At 39.0% G+C, this 18,309-nt stretch overlaps 1 protein-coding gene across 3 annotated transcripts in view; it reads left to right on the forward strand.

The window, feature by feature from the left end:
* Positions 1 to 429: 429 nt before the first annotated feature.
* UBE2E3 (ubiquitin conjugating enzyme E2 E3) overlaps positions 430 to 18,309 on the forward strand; it is an 85,960-nt gene continuing 68,080 nt past the window's right edge. The window contains exons 1-3 of one of the 3 annotated variants that reach the window (XM_077830244.1): positions 430 to 569; positions 1,676 to 1,878; positions 4,660 to 4,710. In XM_077830244.1, the coding sequence (XP_077686370.1) occupies positions 1,685 to 1,878; positions 4,660 to 4,710 (245 nt within the window). In that variant the 5' untranslated portion in view covers positions 430 to 569; positions 1,676 to 1,684. Of the gene's footprint in view, positions 570 to 981; positions 1,072 to 1,444; positions 1,524 to 1,675; positions 1,879 to 4,659; positions 4,711 to 18,309 lie in introns of those variants that run through there. The other 2 variants (XM_077830243.1, XM_077830242.1) reach the window with 2 other exon arrangements.

Genomic DNA, 18,309 nt, shown 5'->3' on the forward strand with positions numbered 1-18,309 from the left:
TTGGGGGCTGCACAAGGACCAACTCTTTGTCCTTGGCCAGGCCCGGAGAACGCACGCACCCTTCAAAGGTAGAGGAGCGAGAGAGCGTGCGCGCGCCGCAGCCCAGAGGGGGGCGCGCTCTACCAGCCAGGGAGCGAGCGCCCATTCCCCCGCCCCCATGTCGTTTGGAACTTTGCTGATTGCAATATTCTCAATCCGAACGTAGCGACACAAGGGGGCGGAGGCGATAGAACGCTCGGCTCTTCCCCGTTCCATCCGGCCTCCTTCCCCCGAGTGGAAGATCGCGTTCTCTCTCTCCCCTCTTACCCCCTGCCCCGCCGCGGGAGCCCGCTTTGCAAAAAGGGGGCACGCCAGCGCCACCCTCCGGCCACCGAGCCGCACTGCACCCTCCCCCCGTCTCTCCCCCCTGCTCCGACTCTCAATGTTCCACACTGCCCGGCCACAGAGCCTCCTCTGCTGCTTTATATCCCCCCGGCTTCCTCCAGCCCCTCCACCGATACTGTATCCCCTTCCCTCCCCCCCTCCATCCCTCCCCTCCGACCTAACACCGGGACAGGACGGCTGCGAAGGTAAAGGAGAACCGGGTTAGGTGGCTGCAGCAGGAGCCTGGGCGAGCTTGGTGGGGGGAGGAGGAGAAGGAGGAGGCGCGGGGGCGGGGGGGGAAGGTTGGTAGAGGGAGCTTTGTTCTTGTTTTCAGCGCTTGCTGCCTGTCGGTGGCCGGGAGAGAGAGGAGCCGGGACTGAGTTCACGCCTCACTTGGTGCACACACACCATGCTGATCCTGGAGAGCCTCCTACCATAACAACCCCTCCGTACCCTCCTCGCTGGAAGCTCGATCTCTCCCCACAAAGCCAACGGGGGCGGGAGGAAGGGGGCGAGTGTGTGTGTGCAAAGCTGCATTTCAACCCTGCTGCAATTTCCTACTAGGAGCTTCATTTTCTTTTTCAGCACCCCCCCCCACCCCCATTTGGGTGCCTCCCGCGTGTATCTATATAATTTTTCCCCCTAAAAATGTCGGTCTGTTTTGTACAAACTGATCAAGAATCGGTGGCGTTGAAAGCTTTGCAGAAGGTGCAGCTTTAATTATGCTTCTTCCCCCTCCAGGAGCTTTGTGGTGGCCAAATGCAATTCTTGCTCCTGGCCATGTAAATAACCGAGGCTTCTGCTTTCTGAGTTGTTTTAAATGTACGGTGTTTTAAAAAAAAAAATCACTCCTCCTCCTCACGGCCCTTTAAATACAAAGAGACAGAGTGAGTGTAAATTTCAATCTGAAATCAGCGGGAGTGTTATTGGCCATATATTGTCTCAGAGAGAGGGGGTGGTCTGGCTGCTTGGACCCTATACAATACTCTGCTCCAGTGTAAATATTTACAGGGTATCAGTGACTTTTTAAAAAACATTTTCAGCGAGGTCTGTTACTGACAATGTGTCATAAGTTATTAATGCTTCATTGCCTGAAGGACCCTGCTAAAGTCCCTGTCTCGTGGCTTCGCATAAAGCAGACAATTGATATGTTGTCTAAGGTATGGGGAAAAGTGTGAATGGGCTTTAAAAAAACCTGGAGAGCTCTATATTTAAAAAGAAAAAAGTGTAAATATTACTTTGTAACTGTCAAACCGCAACCTACAGTAAACTCTGCTTTTTCCCCCTCCCCTCTCTTTTCCTCCCCCAAAAGTTCACCACCATGTCCAGTGACAGGCAAAGGTCAGATGATGAAAGTCCAAGTACCAGCAGTGGTAGTTCAGATGCAGATCAGAGGGACCCACCAGCACCAGAACCTGAAGAGCAAGAAGAAAGAAAACCTTCTGCAACCCAGCAGAAGAAAAATACCAAACTATCCAGCAAAACTACTGCTAAGCTATCCACTAGTGCTAAAAGGTAATAACTATAAGAAGTGATTGTAAAACATTCTATCGCTGTATTCTTTTAACTGTAATATTTGCACTGCATTTTTAAGACAGATGGATTCTTGCAAAGCTGTGTTAGGGAGTCATTTACTGAATTACAAACTTTTTTGAGTTAGGAGGCTGTCAATCAATAGCTTCAATAATGAGACTGTTAGTAAGCTAACCATTAAATAAACTTGTCACATTTCTTTGGAAGAGACACTTAAGAACTTTATAACTTTAAAAATTAAAATATTGGCTACTAAAAGCTTTTATTCACCAACATGAATTTTATCCTTGCAAGTAGTATGAGAACTGTAAACATTTTTTCCATCTGAGTTCAAAGGCTTAGCCTTTCTTCTTTATTTGTGTAGAGTACCATCCTTCTGGTGGATTTCAATAGACTGTGTGTACTGTTGACAATCAGTGCTATTGAATATAAAAATATTTACAAAAACTTAACTGGCGCAAAAATAGATGGGTTTGGGATTGTACTTATAACTTTCTTTTCATGCCAACATTCAGTATATCCTTTATATACAGTAACCTAATATAATGTCAGGTTTCAGAGTAACAGCTGTGTTAGTCTATATTCGCAAAAAGAAAAGGAGTACTAGTGGCACCTTAGAGACTAACCAATTTATTTGAGCATAAGCTTTCGTGAGCTACAGCTCACTTCATCGGATGCAATATAATGTGTTATTCTGTAGTTCTTACTTAGGAAAAACTACCAACTTCAATAGGACATTTGCCTTAATAGGGCCTGCAGAATCAGACTCTGGAGATTAATATATAGCCTCTACTTTTAAGTGTCAAACTTCACAAACCTCTTGTAGTCTATCTGATAAATATCTGTATTTACATATAAAATTTCTGTCAGACTGGCTTTCAGTAAGTATTTTCTTTAACTTCAGCCATGTGAAACAGGCAGACTTTAAATCCCTTGATCTGCTGTGGTCTTTTGAGATAAGACACAATTTACTAAATCTTTCCCTTAAATTCACTTTTCCTTCGGAATACATATTACATTATGGCCAATAGCAAATAGATCTGAAGAGTAACAGTGAAAAAATGATTTTTTAATTTTAGAGTCAGTTCTCTATTGAACAACTTTGTGCTTTGCTTATTCAGCATGGACACTGTAGCTCAAACTTTCATAAAGACCTCAGGAGTATTATATTCCAGTTCAGTAAATACTCCTTGAAATGTTAAAGTGTTAGCCATAAGTAAAATATTATCTGTATTTTTCACTGATTTTTGTACTTGTAAAGAAATAGAGGTCTAAAATAGGAATATCTAAGGTAGATATTTTAAATCAGGCCTGGTCTACACTTGAAACTTAGGTCAACCTAGCTACATTGTTCAGGGGCCAGGCTGTGAAACATTTCATACCATATGACATAATTAGGTTGACCTAACCCTCGCTGTAGATGCAGCTAGGTAAGTGGGAGAACTCCATCCACCCAGCTATCTCCTCTTGAGGGGGTGGATTTACTATAAGTGACAGAAAACCCCCTTTTGTTGCTGTAGTAAGTGTGTACAGTACAGCAATGTTGCTTGACACACTACAGCTATACCATTTGTCAGGTGGACATACCCTCAGTAAAGAAGCTAAAGTATTTGATTATTTGTATAACTTGTAGTATAATATGTTTAAGATAATGCTTTTGTCAGCCCTTTTGAAAAGCTTGAGATGTATTGTACAGAAAATCTCTCCACTGAATTTTTCAGTGTGACTTTATTTTCCTCAATCATGATGGGGTCTGATTCCACATATCTTGAGTAGTTCTGAGTCATCTAATTGAACTTAATAGGACTATTCCTGAAAGGTCTTTCAGGATCAGGTTTTGTTTATCTCATTTAAATTGGAATCAATAGCATATTGACAGTTGTTCAGTCTTATTTTTATGGGCCTACTTTTCTAAAAAGTAAGTATCTCTTGGCTTACAGATAATTAGCAGCAAGAAACAAAATTTCTTTAGTCCTTAGAAGTAGTTTAATACACACCTTTTACACTAAGCATATTTTTCTGGATAACTTGTTTAATTGACAAAAAGTTTAGAAAATATTCTGGATATTATTAGCACTTCTGTAACTGCTGTCAAAGGAGACAGTGAAACGATCATGGATTATTTCTGATTAAGATAATTTATTTTACTAATATTATATAAAAACAGCAAAAATACTGTCTTATCTTGGGAGAGGAGTGTGTGTACAGAAGCAAAGTTGGTTCTCCAAGAATTATTCCAGTACTAAAAGCAGCTTGGGAAATTTATAGATTTACTATTTAAATACAGTATGAAGTAGCAGGTAAAATATTGTCAAAAACATCCACTTAGTCACAATATAGCTTATTAATTCAGCCTCAGTTACAGCTCTGTTGCACTGGTTTAAAGTCATTGTCAAATATGCTTGTATAGTTCCCCCCCCCTTCCCTCATTTGCATATAAGCTTGAAAAGAAAATCTCTCTGGTAAAAAGCATTTAGATATGGATAATAGTTACTTTTATGAGTACTTGTGGGATATTTCTACCTATCTCAGGTGTAAATGTTCTACCTATTTACTGTATCAAGTAAGAAAAAAGCTGCAAAGTTTCTCTGTTATGGGATTTGGGTTATGCCTCTGAGAACAAAGAGGAAGCAGCCATGTTAGCATTACTGAAGGCACAGCCAATCTTGCATTTAACTGCATGGTGGTAGAGGGCAGTGTAATTCCTGATTTATTCTATAGACTATCTCAAATGCTTTGTGTCTGTTCTCATTTCACCCACAGAATTCAGAAGGAGCTAGCTGAAATAACCCTTGATCCTCCTCCTAACTGCAGGTATGTAACAACTTTTTAAATTGTGGACAGTGATCGGAAATTAAAACGGGTAGAGATGTTTGCTCAGCAGAACAGACAAGCAGTTATTTAATGTTTGTAAGTGGACAACTATAATATAAACATTGTGTAAGGTAAATTGAACAATTGTCAGGGAACATTTGATAACGTATCACAAAGTTTGGATTTTCAAGTACATGTAGTAGTTGTCTCACTGAGATGGATATGAATGGTAGAGTTGGTTCAGTAGGTTTTGCTGTAGAGGTTATTGCGTATTTTAAAGTCAGTGTTATATAAACTTCCAAATGTACTAAAGCTTTGAAGTTTCTGTTTGTACACAATTTTAACTTACCTTTTGAGTGCTGAGATATAGGAAAGTGACGATGCTCTAAAATTTAGATAAATAACTGTGTGAGATTTATTTTTTACATTTTTCATCTTATTACAGTGAAGTGGTTTAGAGTAAAGCTGAAGTATTACATTTAAAGTTTCTGTCTATTGGCCAGAGATCGTATTGTCTTGATACATGGTATTTTAAGGAAATTCCCTAGTGGAGTGAGAGACTATTGGTAGTTTTAGAAAGTGAAATTAGAGTGTATAAGAGATTAGTGATTTATGCAGTCTTAAAGAAAATTAAGACTAGTGTGGTGAAGAGTCCATAAGAAACTTAAACAGTAACATAATTGACTAAACCAACTTTTTATCTTTAAAACTTGCTGAAAAATTATCTACTGCGGTGCATATTTATTTTAAGAAAAGATTTCATGTTGACTGTAAGCTTCCAATGTTGAAATCTGTAATAAATCTTTTTAGGTTTAAATAAGATACCTTTCTATTATACATATTTCAGCAGGCTGTCTGTGCATAAAGGGTACTTAGTTTAACGGATATTGTACAATGCCGGCATTGTTCATATGTGAGAATACTGCAAATGTTCTGGAGTTTTATTTGGCTTTTTTGGTATATTGAGTAGTTGGAAGACTTTGGTAAAAGGAGTTTTTACAACTCAGTAAAGATGTATTTTTTCATATTTGTATCTGGATGCCTGGGATTTATCACAACTTTGTTGTTTTATTTGACTTTTACGAGAAGGGTATCTTATCTGGAGAGGTTCATGCCATGGATGCCCTGTAATAGTTTTATGTATATGTGTGTATGGTCACTGTCTTCCCTGATCAAAGCAGTATGGCTCTCTAGTTTTACATCCCCTTCATTTTAGAGCTATCAGAGACCAAAAGGTGGCATGGTATGGGAGAAAGGGTATTCCAAGGAAATAAGCCAGAGGTGCTTCACTTTTTACTTTCAAAGCGTGTCTTGCTCGTTACCCATTTTGGGCACATTACATTACAAATGACTTTCAGAAGGAGATATTTACCCTCTGCTGTAACATCTGATACAAGCATATTTAACCTCTGGGAAAATTTGCTCCTCTGGTATCAGCTTAAGTATATCTACATAGATAAAGTCTTCAGGGTAGACATGACCAACCAAAGCACAGGGACCATTGTTAAGAACTAGGAAAAAAACAAACAAAAAAGTCTAAAATTATTTGATTTCTGTGAGAGTGCGTGGAAAAAATATTTTTGGCCAGTGAAGAAATCTATAATTCTATTCCTGTGTGCCTCGTACGTATTATATTTAAAGAGAAATTGCAGCATTCTCCTCAGTGCAACTTTTGGGCACGTACCTTCCACCTTGTGTAAGATCAGCAATATATGTGAAAAAGACCTTGGCATCCCTCTTTAGACGAGTCAGATTTTTGAGATGAACAATATGGGCAGAGAATTCCATGGACTCCAGGAGCACCATAGATTGGAACTCAAAACAGAGGGTTTTATTTATTTATTTATTTTACAGAAAGCTTTTAATAGGAAATGAATGCAGCATTTTGTTGCATGTAGAATAGTGAAGCGGAAAATATCATATACCTTCTTACAGCACAGATTTGGCAGCAGAAACTGACACAGCAGATGCATGCTATACCTCAATTGCTCTGCGTGCAATAAGTGACAAAATTCTATTTCACCTCTTACGTTTTGAGGGAAATGTAATTTCTCGGAGATGGTAAAAAAATAATGTCAGTTAGTTTTGGGCTCATAATATAGGTTAAAAGTGTGTTTAAAAAATTAGAAAGGTTTGCTATTCATTAAAAATGTCCAGAAGAAGTTTCTTAATGTTAATGAAGAGTGTTTTTTTCAATTTGACCATAAATGTGCCTGTTTTATTTGCAACCATAATGTTGCAGGATCACGGCAGCACATAATACAAAATTGAATGGTAACAAAAATGACTCATTGTACAAGCAGAAATGCATAAATGGTAAAAATAAATTAGATGTGTAAAATTCCTTAGTGCTAATAAGGTGATAGTACTACATGAAAGACAAAGTATTACTGTTTAACAGGATGCAGTACAAGGGTTGAATGGTATTTATCCATTGTGTAATGTGTTTTGTGTAATGCATTAACAATTTTCGTAAAAACTGTTGGGGATAATACATCATAGAATAATGTTTAGTTGCTGCTCAATAACTATAAGCATGGTACTGTACAAACTGCTTTCCATGCCATTTAAAACATGTAGCTCATGTTAAGTGTAATTGTTTTAGCTGATGAATATTCAATGTTCAGCAGACACTTGAGGGTCTCAGTAAGTAAATCTGGTCTGCATTTACCTGGCCTAAATGTATCCATTTGTTACAGCTCTGTCAGGAGTACAGGGCTACAGACAGGGTGATGGCTTTAGGTATTAGCACATCAGCCATTGAGCTGCATAGGTCTGTCTGATTTTACACAAACCGGAATACGCTTTTATTCCATTTGTAGCACTGGGTAAAAAAAAGTTACTTAAGTACAAAATATGAAATGCACTAAAATTACAAATTAAAAAAAAGCTTAAGAAAACTAGCCCTTTGTAGCTAGACTCATGTCTGACTGGTGGATAGACCTCAATTCACGAACAAGAAAAGTGTGGATTTCCCCTGGCTGTTTAAACCTTCCCACAGCCACATCTACAGCATCTGTTTTGTAAACATGCTAAAGTCCTAAGTGAGATTCACATTGCTTGAGTGCTCAGGGTTGCCCTTTGGTTTCTATTCAAGGTACTTGGTAAAGGCTGTACCCTGCTAAATCATGTCACACTGTGAACTTCTCTGACTTGAGTAGGATTTCCCCAAGTGCAATGATGGCATGATAGGGCCCCAGAAATCTATGTTAAAAGAAACTTAAGATTCAGATTTAAATAACAAAAGCAAGGAAATTAAGTGCCACTTTATCCTTAAGACCTCTTTTGTGTCTAAAGACAGGAGTCTTGGATGAGTGATTCCAAGATATACTGTAATACTAGGACACAGAGGTAGATTGAAGACAGAGAACCTTAATGCCAAATTTTCTTGCTTTTGTTGGCTTTACTCAGTACCTTACTGTTTGATACAGTGTGTTGTATTTAATGTCTTTTGTGCATTTCACACTATAAAGCAGGGCTTTAAAAGGTCCTTCTTACTCCATTGCATCCAGGCAGCTCTTTTTCAAACCATGGTCAAATGCTCAAACATGCTTCAAGGTATAGAAGTGTGCCAAATCTCACCTTTATACATTTTCAGAATAGTATTACAAGGTTCTTTTTCACATAATGCATTGTAAATCCATGCTGCTGAGATTTTCTTATAGGTTTGACACATGTCTGGAATAACTTTTTAGTGCATAGCACAAAGCTATTCTAGAATGGAAGTCACCACTCCTTAGTTAAGGCTGCACCTGAGCCTGCAATTCTGAGATGTGCCACTCAGAAGCTGCAGCTGAAAGGGAATGGGGGAAGGGTGGCTTTGTTTCACTGTTGCATTTTCTGGATTCTTGCTATTTCTTGGCACAACTTAGAGCAGTTCCTAGGATGCTGTAAATTTCAGCAACTTCCCAGGATTGCTGATGAGCTGCTCTGCTGCTCCAGAATAGCTGGAGTGCACATTTTCCTGTTTCTTTTCTTCTCCTGCTTTCCATTCCAAAATTAACCAGGGCTTGTCTATGAAAGAAAGTTGCACCAGTTTAACCTAACATCTTAATTTAAACAGATTTAGTTATACCGGTGAAAGTGTAACCCATGCATGGTTGGTGTGGCACTCTGTCCCCCGTCTAGTGGCACCTAGCCCAGCTAGAGACTGAGTCTGCTACAGCATGAGCTAGCAGAAGAGGCTCATGGTCCCAGGTTCAATCCTGCCCACCAGCGACTGGGGTCTGTTGGCGTTACACAAGGCCTATGTTACCACATTTATTTCAGTTTAACAGTGATGGGTTTTTTTTGGTTTAGCTTCAGTTGACTGGCAACAGAAAACAAGAGTGCCCACCACAAGGGCTTGCCCTAGTGTAACTAAATGGGTTTAAAAACAGATTGAATTTAAACAGGTGAATTTAAACATGTAGACCAAGCTGTAGTCTCAGAACTCTGCACTGCTTTTCTAACATAGTCCTCTCACGCAATGCTTACAAATTTTACCAGATACCTGATAGCTAGATGCCTAAACGTACCAGGCAAAGACTGCAAATGGAAGAGTCCAAGGACAATGCCCAAATAAGACGGTCAACTCCTCCCTTCCCAGGTGTTGGGAAATTCTCACCAAGATGCTGTCCCTGTAATCTGCTGAAGGCTCCATCTTTTGTATCAGCCTCTGGCTATTAGACAACAGATTAAATTTGAAACCTCATCTCTCAGGCTGCTGGACAGGAGTAAGAACATTTTCCTTCTGCATCTGTTCTCACAGTGCTGTTGCTTTTGCTGCTGCAGAAGTGGGCATGAGGTGGGCGGAGCTCTGCTCCTGTACCTTTCCCTAGATGTGTTGGCTGAGGAAGTTGGATAGTGGGTCTGCTATCCTGTGCAACCTTGATTTTCCCACCTCATTGAATAGCTCTGGTGTCCATGTCATAGCTTCTCAAGCAATAGTAGAATAAAATTTCTCTGTTTCACTGATGTCCGCATTTTTCTGAGTGCCAACAGTTTTCACTCAGCTTTACTTGGGAAAGCTCTAAGTAACAGCAGCCGCACTGGAGCTGTCTTTCTGCAAGCTTGGGAAGACAGCACAGCAATGGTTAACACACTTCAGATTTGGAGGATTTTCTTTGCAACAGTAGGTCCGGAAATTTAAATGAAAGGTCTGAGTTTGTAAAAGCTGTTGGACACTCACAGAGAGAATTCCGACTCATCACAGATACAAATAGATTTTTCAAGCCCAATATATTAAGATTTGTTTGTTCCAATAACAGTTTCTTGATACAAGAACGGTGATAGACTGCAACAAAAGCTGCCCTTAACCCTGCTTAAACTTGCAACAAAATTCATTATTTGTGAGCCGTTCATTTTAAATTATCACTGTACAGAAATGCTTTGAGGTTTTCCCAAGCTTTGTTTTTAAATAAAGCTTTTCCTTTATGATTACATCATTACTCATAAGTCCCTTGAAATAAGCTCTTCCACGCAGATTTTCAGTTATGTTGCTTGTATAATTAGCTTTAAATTAGTTTATAAACCTCATATTTTAAAATATGAAGGATTTTTGCAAAGGGAATTTACATATGGTCTCTGCCTTCATCTGGTTGATTTGAGTGATATGTAATTTGTACCTGTGAACATCGGTGAGTCTACAATAAAACAACAGCAGCCTACTCAGTTTACAGTTTATCATGTGTCTATAAACAAGGGAGTTGCATGCCAAAGACTGCCTTTGGCCCATACTATACAATTAGTAACCCAAGAGACTTGGGTTTTGTTATATTACCTTGTCTAATGGTAGTACCGTAGCATGCATTGCAGTACAGTGCAGCAGGACTCTGGCATTTCCAAGGATTTCAGCCTCTGGCTAGTAGGTGACTTTCAATATTTCAGTACCATAGCCTCTCAGGAACCCTTTGTCCCTCTGTTAGGGCTTTAAAACTTGCCAGTTTACGACTACTGCGTCCATTTGGTGAGCCAATGAGTGCATCCCAGCCAGAATTGTGTGATCAGAAGGGAGTGGAATGCTGGCCCCAGGATTATTCTGTTCTGCCCTTATCAGAGGGCTCAACTCTGGGAGGGAGTGAGATCTACCAGGAATTCTCATGGAACTTTACAGAGGAATGCCTCTTGTGTGCCATTGTGGCTCTGGGCCACTCAGTTCAATGGGACCTTACTGGTATGACAGGTTATACAAGTGTTAAAGTACAAAAGGTATCTGTGAAAGGTAAGATCCACCCACAGTAGGGCAGTACACTGTTGGGGTTTGATCCCCTCAGTGCATTTTTCAACAGAATCCACTCCTGATCTGTTAGCACAATGCCACCACCACCAGCCCTCCTTCTGACTTTTGGCTTAGGGAGACATTGCCAGGGTCCCCTTACCCCCATTGATGGCTGGCAGCTGTAGTGGTCCTTTAGAGCTGTTCATAGTCTCCTAGGACTGGGGTGTGTGGGCAAAGGTGGCTACAAGCCACTTTTCTGCTCAACCTCAGGTCAGGATCTGGCCCTATATAATTTTCAGTAATATCTTCTGTACCAGCCTTAAATACCAGTAGTCATGGTGCCTTAACTAAAAACAAGTAGGGTTCTTAATGCTAAAAATGCTCTTGATATTTATCTTAAACTTCACCTGCTTGTCCTGCTGTCTTCACAGGCTATGAATAAAACCTTTCCTCCATGTGTCTTATCTTGAAGCTGTTTATCAACTGATCTGATCCCCCCCAAGTCATCTTGTTTCTCAATAAATCTAATTCCCTTCATCTCTCCTCCTATGTCTTATCCTTCAGTATCATTTTTGTTTTTCTCCTTTGTTTTTTCTTTAGTTTACCGCTGAGAGCGGAGCAAGCATTCTCGGTGCGGGCATACCAAGACTCTGGAAAGCAGCACCAGCACTTCCCTCCGTTTACAAGTGTACGAATATAGAAGGGAGTTATACCATAGAATAGCACTGGCTTTTGGGGGGGGTGGGGAGGGGGTTGTGGTTTCACACTACAAGCTAATTTAGTTATTACCCATTATCCTTCACCATCCTTTTCAGACTGCTGCTTTCTAGATACAGTAGCTGTCCTTTACATTTTGCCTTTATGTTGTTTATTTCCTCTGATTGGTAAAAGCCTTCACGTTTGTATGGATTACATTTTGTTCGATACCACTTGACACTGGAAATCTGCACTGTAACATTAAACAGCTCCCAGTAGAGAGAGGAGTTGATTAGGCCATGTAAGAATGTGTCATGGGAAGATCCACAAAAATGCCTGTGCTGGGGTTAGGGATCCTCTGTGGTGGGGGAACAAAAGCAAAGGAATAGCAGCCAAAAATGAACACAATATCAGGTATACAATGCCTTGCATCCACAAGGAAGACTTCCTTACAACTGTAAAAAAACAAAACAAAAAACACCCAGACACCCTTTGTGTAATTGCTATACCAATTGGGCGCCAGAAAAACAAAGATACGAAGCAGAGCTTTCAGTATGGCTCTGTGAATATATATTTGCCCATTATTTCCAACACTATATTTCTGGATACATTCTTACCAAAAACATTTTGCTGCTGTAAGTGTGACAGTTTAAGGAGAAAGAAAAGGAGTACTTGTGGCACTTTAGAGACTAACCAATTTATTTGAGCATAAATGGCACCTTAGAGACTAACCAATTTATTTGAGCATAAGCTTTCGTGAGCTACAGCTCTCTTCATCGGATGCAGCGAAAGCTTATGCTCAAATAAATTAGTTAGTCTCTAGGGTGCCACAAGTACGCCTTTTCTTTTTGCGAATACAGATTAACACGGCTGCTACTCTGAAACCTGAGTTTAAGGAGAGGGGTCACAAATTCCACAAAACATACTGAGTTCTTATTCAAACAAATGTTTAAATACTTGTAGCATTGGTCCAGCTCTAATGATAGACTATCAGTTCTATCTGAGATTCTTTCTTCATCATTAATCTCTTCAGAAGGTAAATCAATGGGTTGCAACTATTTAAAGATATATTTATCTAACGATAACCTTAATTTAGCTCTGATAGCTACTTCTATCAAGAAATTTGTGTTTAGTTCTTTTTTCTTATAACAAGGACTCAATTTTGGAGGATTAGACTAAACCAGTGAAGAGTGACATAATTTAGTGCAGCAATCACAAATCAGATATGTTTGCCCATTTGTACTAACTGCTTGATTCGGTTACCTTTTCTCATGCAGAGCAGCTGTTAGCTTACTTTGTGAGTAGTCAATGGGAGTACTTAAGCAGTAAGGTGTAAAACACAATCAGGATCTAAGGAAGGAGTACCAGTAAATATGTGATCTATAGCAAAAGTGTGTTATTACTTAATGGATTTTTGATAAACTGGAGAGTGAAAGATGGCTCCAAAATATATCAGTAAGAACCACCCACATCATGTTCTCAGCAATACAGTTTGTTGTTAAGGAATTATTCATTATTCTCTTGAATGTATGTATTCAGTATAAAAACATCCTAGTCTTTTTCCACTTACACTTTCTTCCATGCAGAGGTTTGGTAACAACTATTTTCCAGAATCCTTTTTTGAGCAGTTTATTCTTTTTCCTGTACTTTTGTGTTTAGTTTAGCACCTTGCAAGGTATAGAACAAGATCCTGCAAAGAGTTGTGTACATGATTAACTCCAGTCATATGAGTAGTCCTAATTAAACTAGACTGAAGAAATATAAAAGCCATCAGAACTAGTTATGGAAGTAAAGTTTCATAATTTATAGATTACAAGACTGGAAGGGACCATTGTGATCCAATCTGACCTCCTGTATAACACAGGCCATAGACGTTCCCCAAAATAATTCCTACAGCAGATCTTTTAGAAGAACATCCATTCTTGATTTAAAAGTTGTCAGTGATAGAGAATCCACCATGACCACTGGTAAATTGTGCCAATGGTTAGTTACTCTCAGTTAAAAATTTACACCTTATTTCCAGTCTGAATTTGACTACCTTCAACTTTCAGCCATTGGATCATTTTGTATAATTTTCTGCTTGATTACCACTCATTAAATATTTGTTCTTCACATAGGTTCTTATTAACTGTAATCAAGACACTCTTTCTCTTTGTTAAGCTAAATAGATACATACATGTTTGCAGGATTGGACCCTTACTATGTAAGCAGCATCCACAATTTCCCTTTTATATATGCTCTGAAATATAGCTGTAATTTAGTCAAAGGCTTCATAAAACTGGTGCCAGTCTTCATAGGTATTAGCATCTAAACTGAAGAAATGAAAAAAAAATCCTCTTTATGATAAACTTGTATCTACTCTGGAGCTGCGTAAATCATTTCACACACTTCTTCCCCAAGGACTGGTTGAAGAAGACTGACCTCCTGTCTGTCTGTTTAGAAACCCTAAAAAAAGTCCCCAATAAAAAAAATCTGTTTAAAATAAGATTAGATAGTTTGTTTGATAAGATTTGTAAAATTTAAATAAATGTGTTCTCAGCATTAAAAATATCAGCTTTTCAAGTACTCATTTAAGAGTTTACATAAAGGCCCTTCAGACACCATGATAATGCTGATTAATGTCGTCCTTGTGTATATTTTACACCCAAGTTGCATATTAATCAGCATCAGCAGTCTTTCACACATATTGCTTAATGAACAGTATGTATGGTAAGGTCTGAGCACACTGAATGCATCTCCATCAGATTGTTTTGTCTGTGCATCTCAGTTCAGAGAGTTGGAGTTGCCTCTTCCTGTCACTTAAGGCTTTCTGTACATGGGAACATTTAGGATAATTAATCTGAATTAACTGAAGGTGTGAACTTGAAGTGCCTTAGTTAAACTTCATTGAACCCCTGTGTAGATACTCCCATTCAGAATTAAAGTGGCCTTAATTCCGTTTATTTTAAGGCTACTTCAGTTGTGAATGAAAGCCTCCACACAGGTGTTTAATGCAGTTTAACTAAACTACTTTAAATTCACACTTAGCTAATTTGGATTAATTTGCTTGAGTAACCCCATGTAGACAAGCCCCCAGTTTATTTTCTGATTCAGGCCTGAGCTGGAACCATTCTTTGATTATATACTATGTCTTGTAGTACATAAGAGACTGACCAAACCTTCTTTAAGGATCTTCTAAATAGAATAATAGAATATCAGGGTTGGAAGGGACCTCAGGAGGTCATCTAGTCCAACCCCTTGCTCAAAGCAGGACCAATCCCCATAACTAAACCATCCCAGCCAGGGCTTTATCAAGCCTGACCTTGAAAACCTCTAAGGAAGGAGATTCCATCACCTCCCTAGGTAACCTATTCCAGTGCTTCACTAGAGATAGTGAAGAATATTTTCATTGTGTTTAGGATTTAAATGAATACATCAAAGGAACAAAGTGTTACTTTCTGAACCTTCCTATAACAACAACATTCATTAACACATCTGTAGCATAATCATTCAGCAACAATACTAAGTCCTGTAATTTAAAAGTGACCTCAAATTATTCAAATACATGCTTCCAGTCCTTACATCACACAATGGAACAGCATGCAGCAAATCTCTTTGTATAGATTCCAAGGCCAGAAGAAACCACTGTGATCCTCTAGTCTGACCTCCAGTATAATACAGGCCAAAGAACTTCCCCTGAATAATTCCTGCATTCCCCATTAAGAGCTTAAGCAACCAAATGGGTTGCTTCTGGGGAATTTTGACCTTTGTTCCTTTTTGCCCCCCCCCCCCTTTTTTTTTTGGCGCTGGGGAGGGACTGGGCCCAGTCCTACATTCCTTGTACACACAACATTTGGTTGGATTAGCATGATAGAGTAAATACGTCTCCACTGCATAGCTATCTTGAGTGCCAGCAGCACTTGAGCTTCAAACCCAAACCTCCTGATGGGCCAGCCACCTCGAGTTTACAGTGCCACTAAACTTGAGCTAAAGATTTGGGACAGGAGCTGAGTTAGGGGCAACACTCCAGGTGTATCTCAAGCTCACCCTGCAGTGAAGATGACAAGCCCTGAGACATCAGTGAGACTCTGCATGGACACAAGGGCCACCCATCCAGATCAGATTGGAGGATGGGGGCCTTATTCAGGTTTCTGAATTATCCCTTAGGGGGAGAATGTAGCTCCAATTTCAGTGAGGAGAATCATCCCACAGGAGGGAAGCAGTAGAATTCAGAGAAGATTCCCCACCAGGTGAGAATCGTTAAAATAGATTAAGTTGTGGCTGGTGTGTGTGTGTGTATGTATGTATATATATTTTTTTTAAATCCGCCACTGTGTGTATACAACAGTTTTCTCATTCGTTTTCTGCTTTCCTGTGTGGTGACCTATAGCACAGGTTTGATATTTTCATCTCTATAATCTACAATAATCAATGGGAAATGTTTACTTTTGTTTGCATTTTAAACAGAATTTGGATTTTAAATGCTTTGAGAAAAAAATGAATCTGAATAAGTATATTATCATCAGTAGCATATGAAAAGAGACATAGCTACATTTCTGTCTGCTGACATTTCTCATTGGGAAGCAGCTATTACCATAGCTTCTGTTTAAGCAAAGGGTGATCATCTAGTGTTCTTCTCTTCATCTCCATGCAGACTTTCATACAGGTTGCAGTATACAGTAGGAGGCTAAGATATGTATACTAAATTACACAATCCAACAAACCCTCAGTACACAAAACCCACTTTGATTTCTGTGGTTGGAGCTCTGTGCACAGAGGGCTCGCTTGAATGATTTCCAGCTTTATTTTCCATCTAAGGGAAAAGTGAAGATGAGGTCTTTGTTACTAGAATAGAATCCATCTACAGGGAAAAAAGTAACCAATGCTATAGTCCCATGAAACTGAACTTAGGTGAATGCAACCTGCTTTATGCCAAATACAGTTTCTGAGTGGGCCCACAATTTCTCACATGAAAGGAAAAATACTATAGTATATAAGACTATGCAGGCAACAGCTCTTGGGCAGTAAACGTTACAGGGAAAGCTTAATATTAAAGTACAGGCATAGTATATGACTACAAACAATTCTCTTTGCCAGAAAAGTAGTTTTCTTTCAACTGTGTACCTAGAAATATATGGTTGTTATTGTAGCGTCCAATACCACCCTCCTCCCTCGTCTCCCAGTCTTTAATGTGGCATTTGTAGTATTTTGAGGGTATAAAATAGTAATATGACTGATTTTTTTTCAAGTAAATTTCAGCTGCAGAAAGCGCTAGTTAATAGTCTGTCTGATTTGGTTAATATTTAAAGCCAGAGTCCAAATTCACTGCTGGCATAAGAGTTTCTCAGTGGAATTGCATCCAACAACACCAGCTGTTAATTTGGCCCCAAATGTGGTAATTGAATTTTGTATCTAAGAGGCAGATTGCTGAAAGGGAGTAAAGCAGAAAAATAGCACTGATTCATTCACACATGTGAGAAATACAAAAGCAGAAATGTCATATAAAGTATTACTGCTAACACAAAATACATCAAAATTCAAATAAAGCAAGTAGTCGCTGGAAAAAGTAAATTTTAGAATAAAATTCTTTAAGGAAGTTGTTCTCTTTAAAATGTTTTAATTGTTTGTTTATGCTTCATTGTTTGTACTTTTTCCAGATTAGCATAATTATCAGTTTTAGCATTTGAGAAACACTGTGCCTCCTTAGCAATAAAAAAGAAATGTAATAAGAATTAAGGTCTTACCTGTTCCAGAGAGGAAGGTGGAGTTGCTACCTGTAAATAGCCACTTTAGGCCTGCAGCTAGCTGGTTCTGCCAAATGTAAAGGGCCAGCCTCCCGCAAAGCATGCTGGGAAAACATCCCTATACGAGTGCAAACCTGCTGTGGTAGGAGTCAAGTAATTAAAAAAAAGAGGGTATTCTGGTGTGTGGTAGACTTGTTGTATTGCAAAATATTTTTCTTTGATGGCAATGTAATATGGCAATAGGCTGTTTATATTAACAATGCATCACAATATTTCTTAGTTAAATTGGGCTGTCAGTGAATTATTGCTTCTAAGTTTGCAAAAGAATAAAAATGGTGTTTTTTTTAAATAGGTCATTCATTCCCCAGTAGATTCTAACTGTTGTAAAGTAGATTAAATCTGGGACATAAACTTTGTGGGGGTGGTTCTTTTCATGTTGTACCTTCTGTGTCTGGGAACATGTACAACTAGACCTTGATCCTGCAAGCCTATATGTATGGGTGAATGCCTGCACAAAGTGTGAACCTCCTGGAGGGTGCAAGGATTAAACCCTATGTATGAGTTTACAGGATTGGGGCGGTACTTACTTTTTGTCTACCAAATAGAAGACCATTCCCAATATTAAGAGTTCTTTAAATGTATTAAGGCATATAAACCACTAGAATTTACTTTTTCTGACTCTCTTTAACATACAAAATACATCTATCTTGCCCTTTCTTTTTGTAGCAGTTTCAATTAAAACATTTTAAATACATTTTAGTCTTCTCCTTCTGCTGCATTTATGTTGCGATAAAGAAGCTCCATGCAGGAGCATCACAGAGGGATCAGCATTTCTGTCAGTTCTTTAATCTTTGGGGAATGTTATGTAGCTCCCATATAAACTAGCTTTTATTTTAGAAGCCTAATATTTTCAAAATCCCCTACCAATGGTTTCCTTTATCCTGTGGTGTGTCTTCCTGTGGATAAAAGTTGCAGTGGCAT

This window comes from Eretmochelys imbricata, chromosome 11 (genome assembly GCF_965152235.1).
Source record: "Eretmochelys imbricata isolate rEreImb1 chromosome 11, rEreImb1.hap1, whole genome shotgun sequence".
In the NCBI taxonomy this organism is placed as follows: domain Eukaryota; kingdom Metazoa; phylum Chordata; order Testudines; family Cheloniidae; genus Eretmochelys; species Eretmochelys imbricata.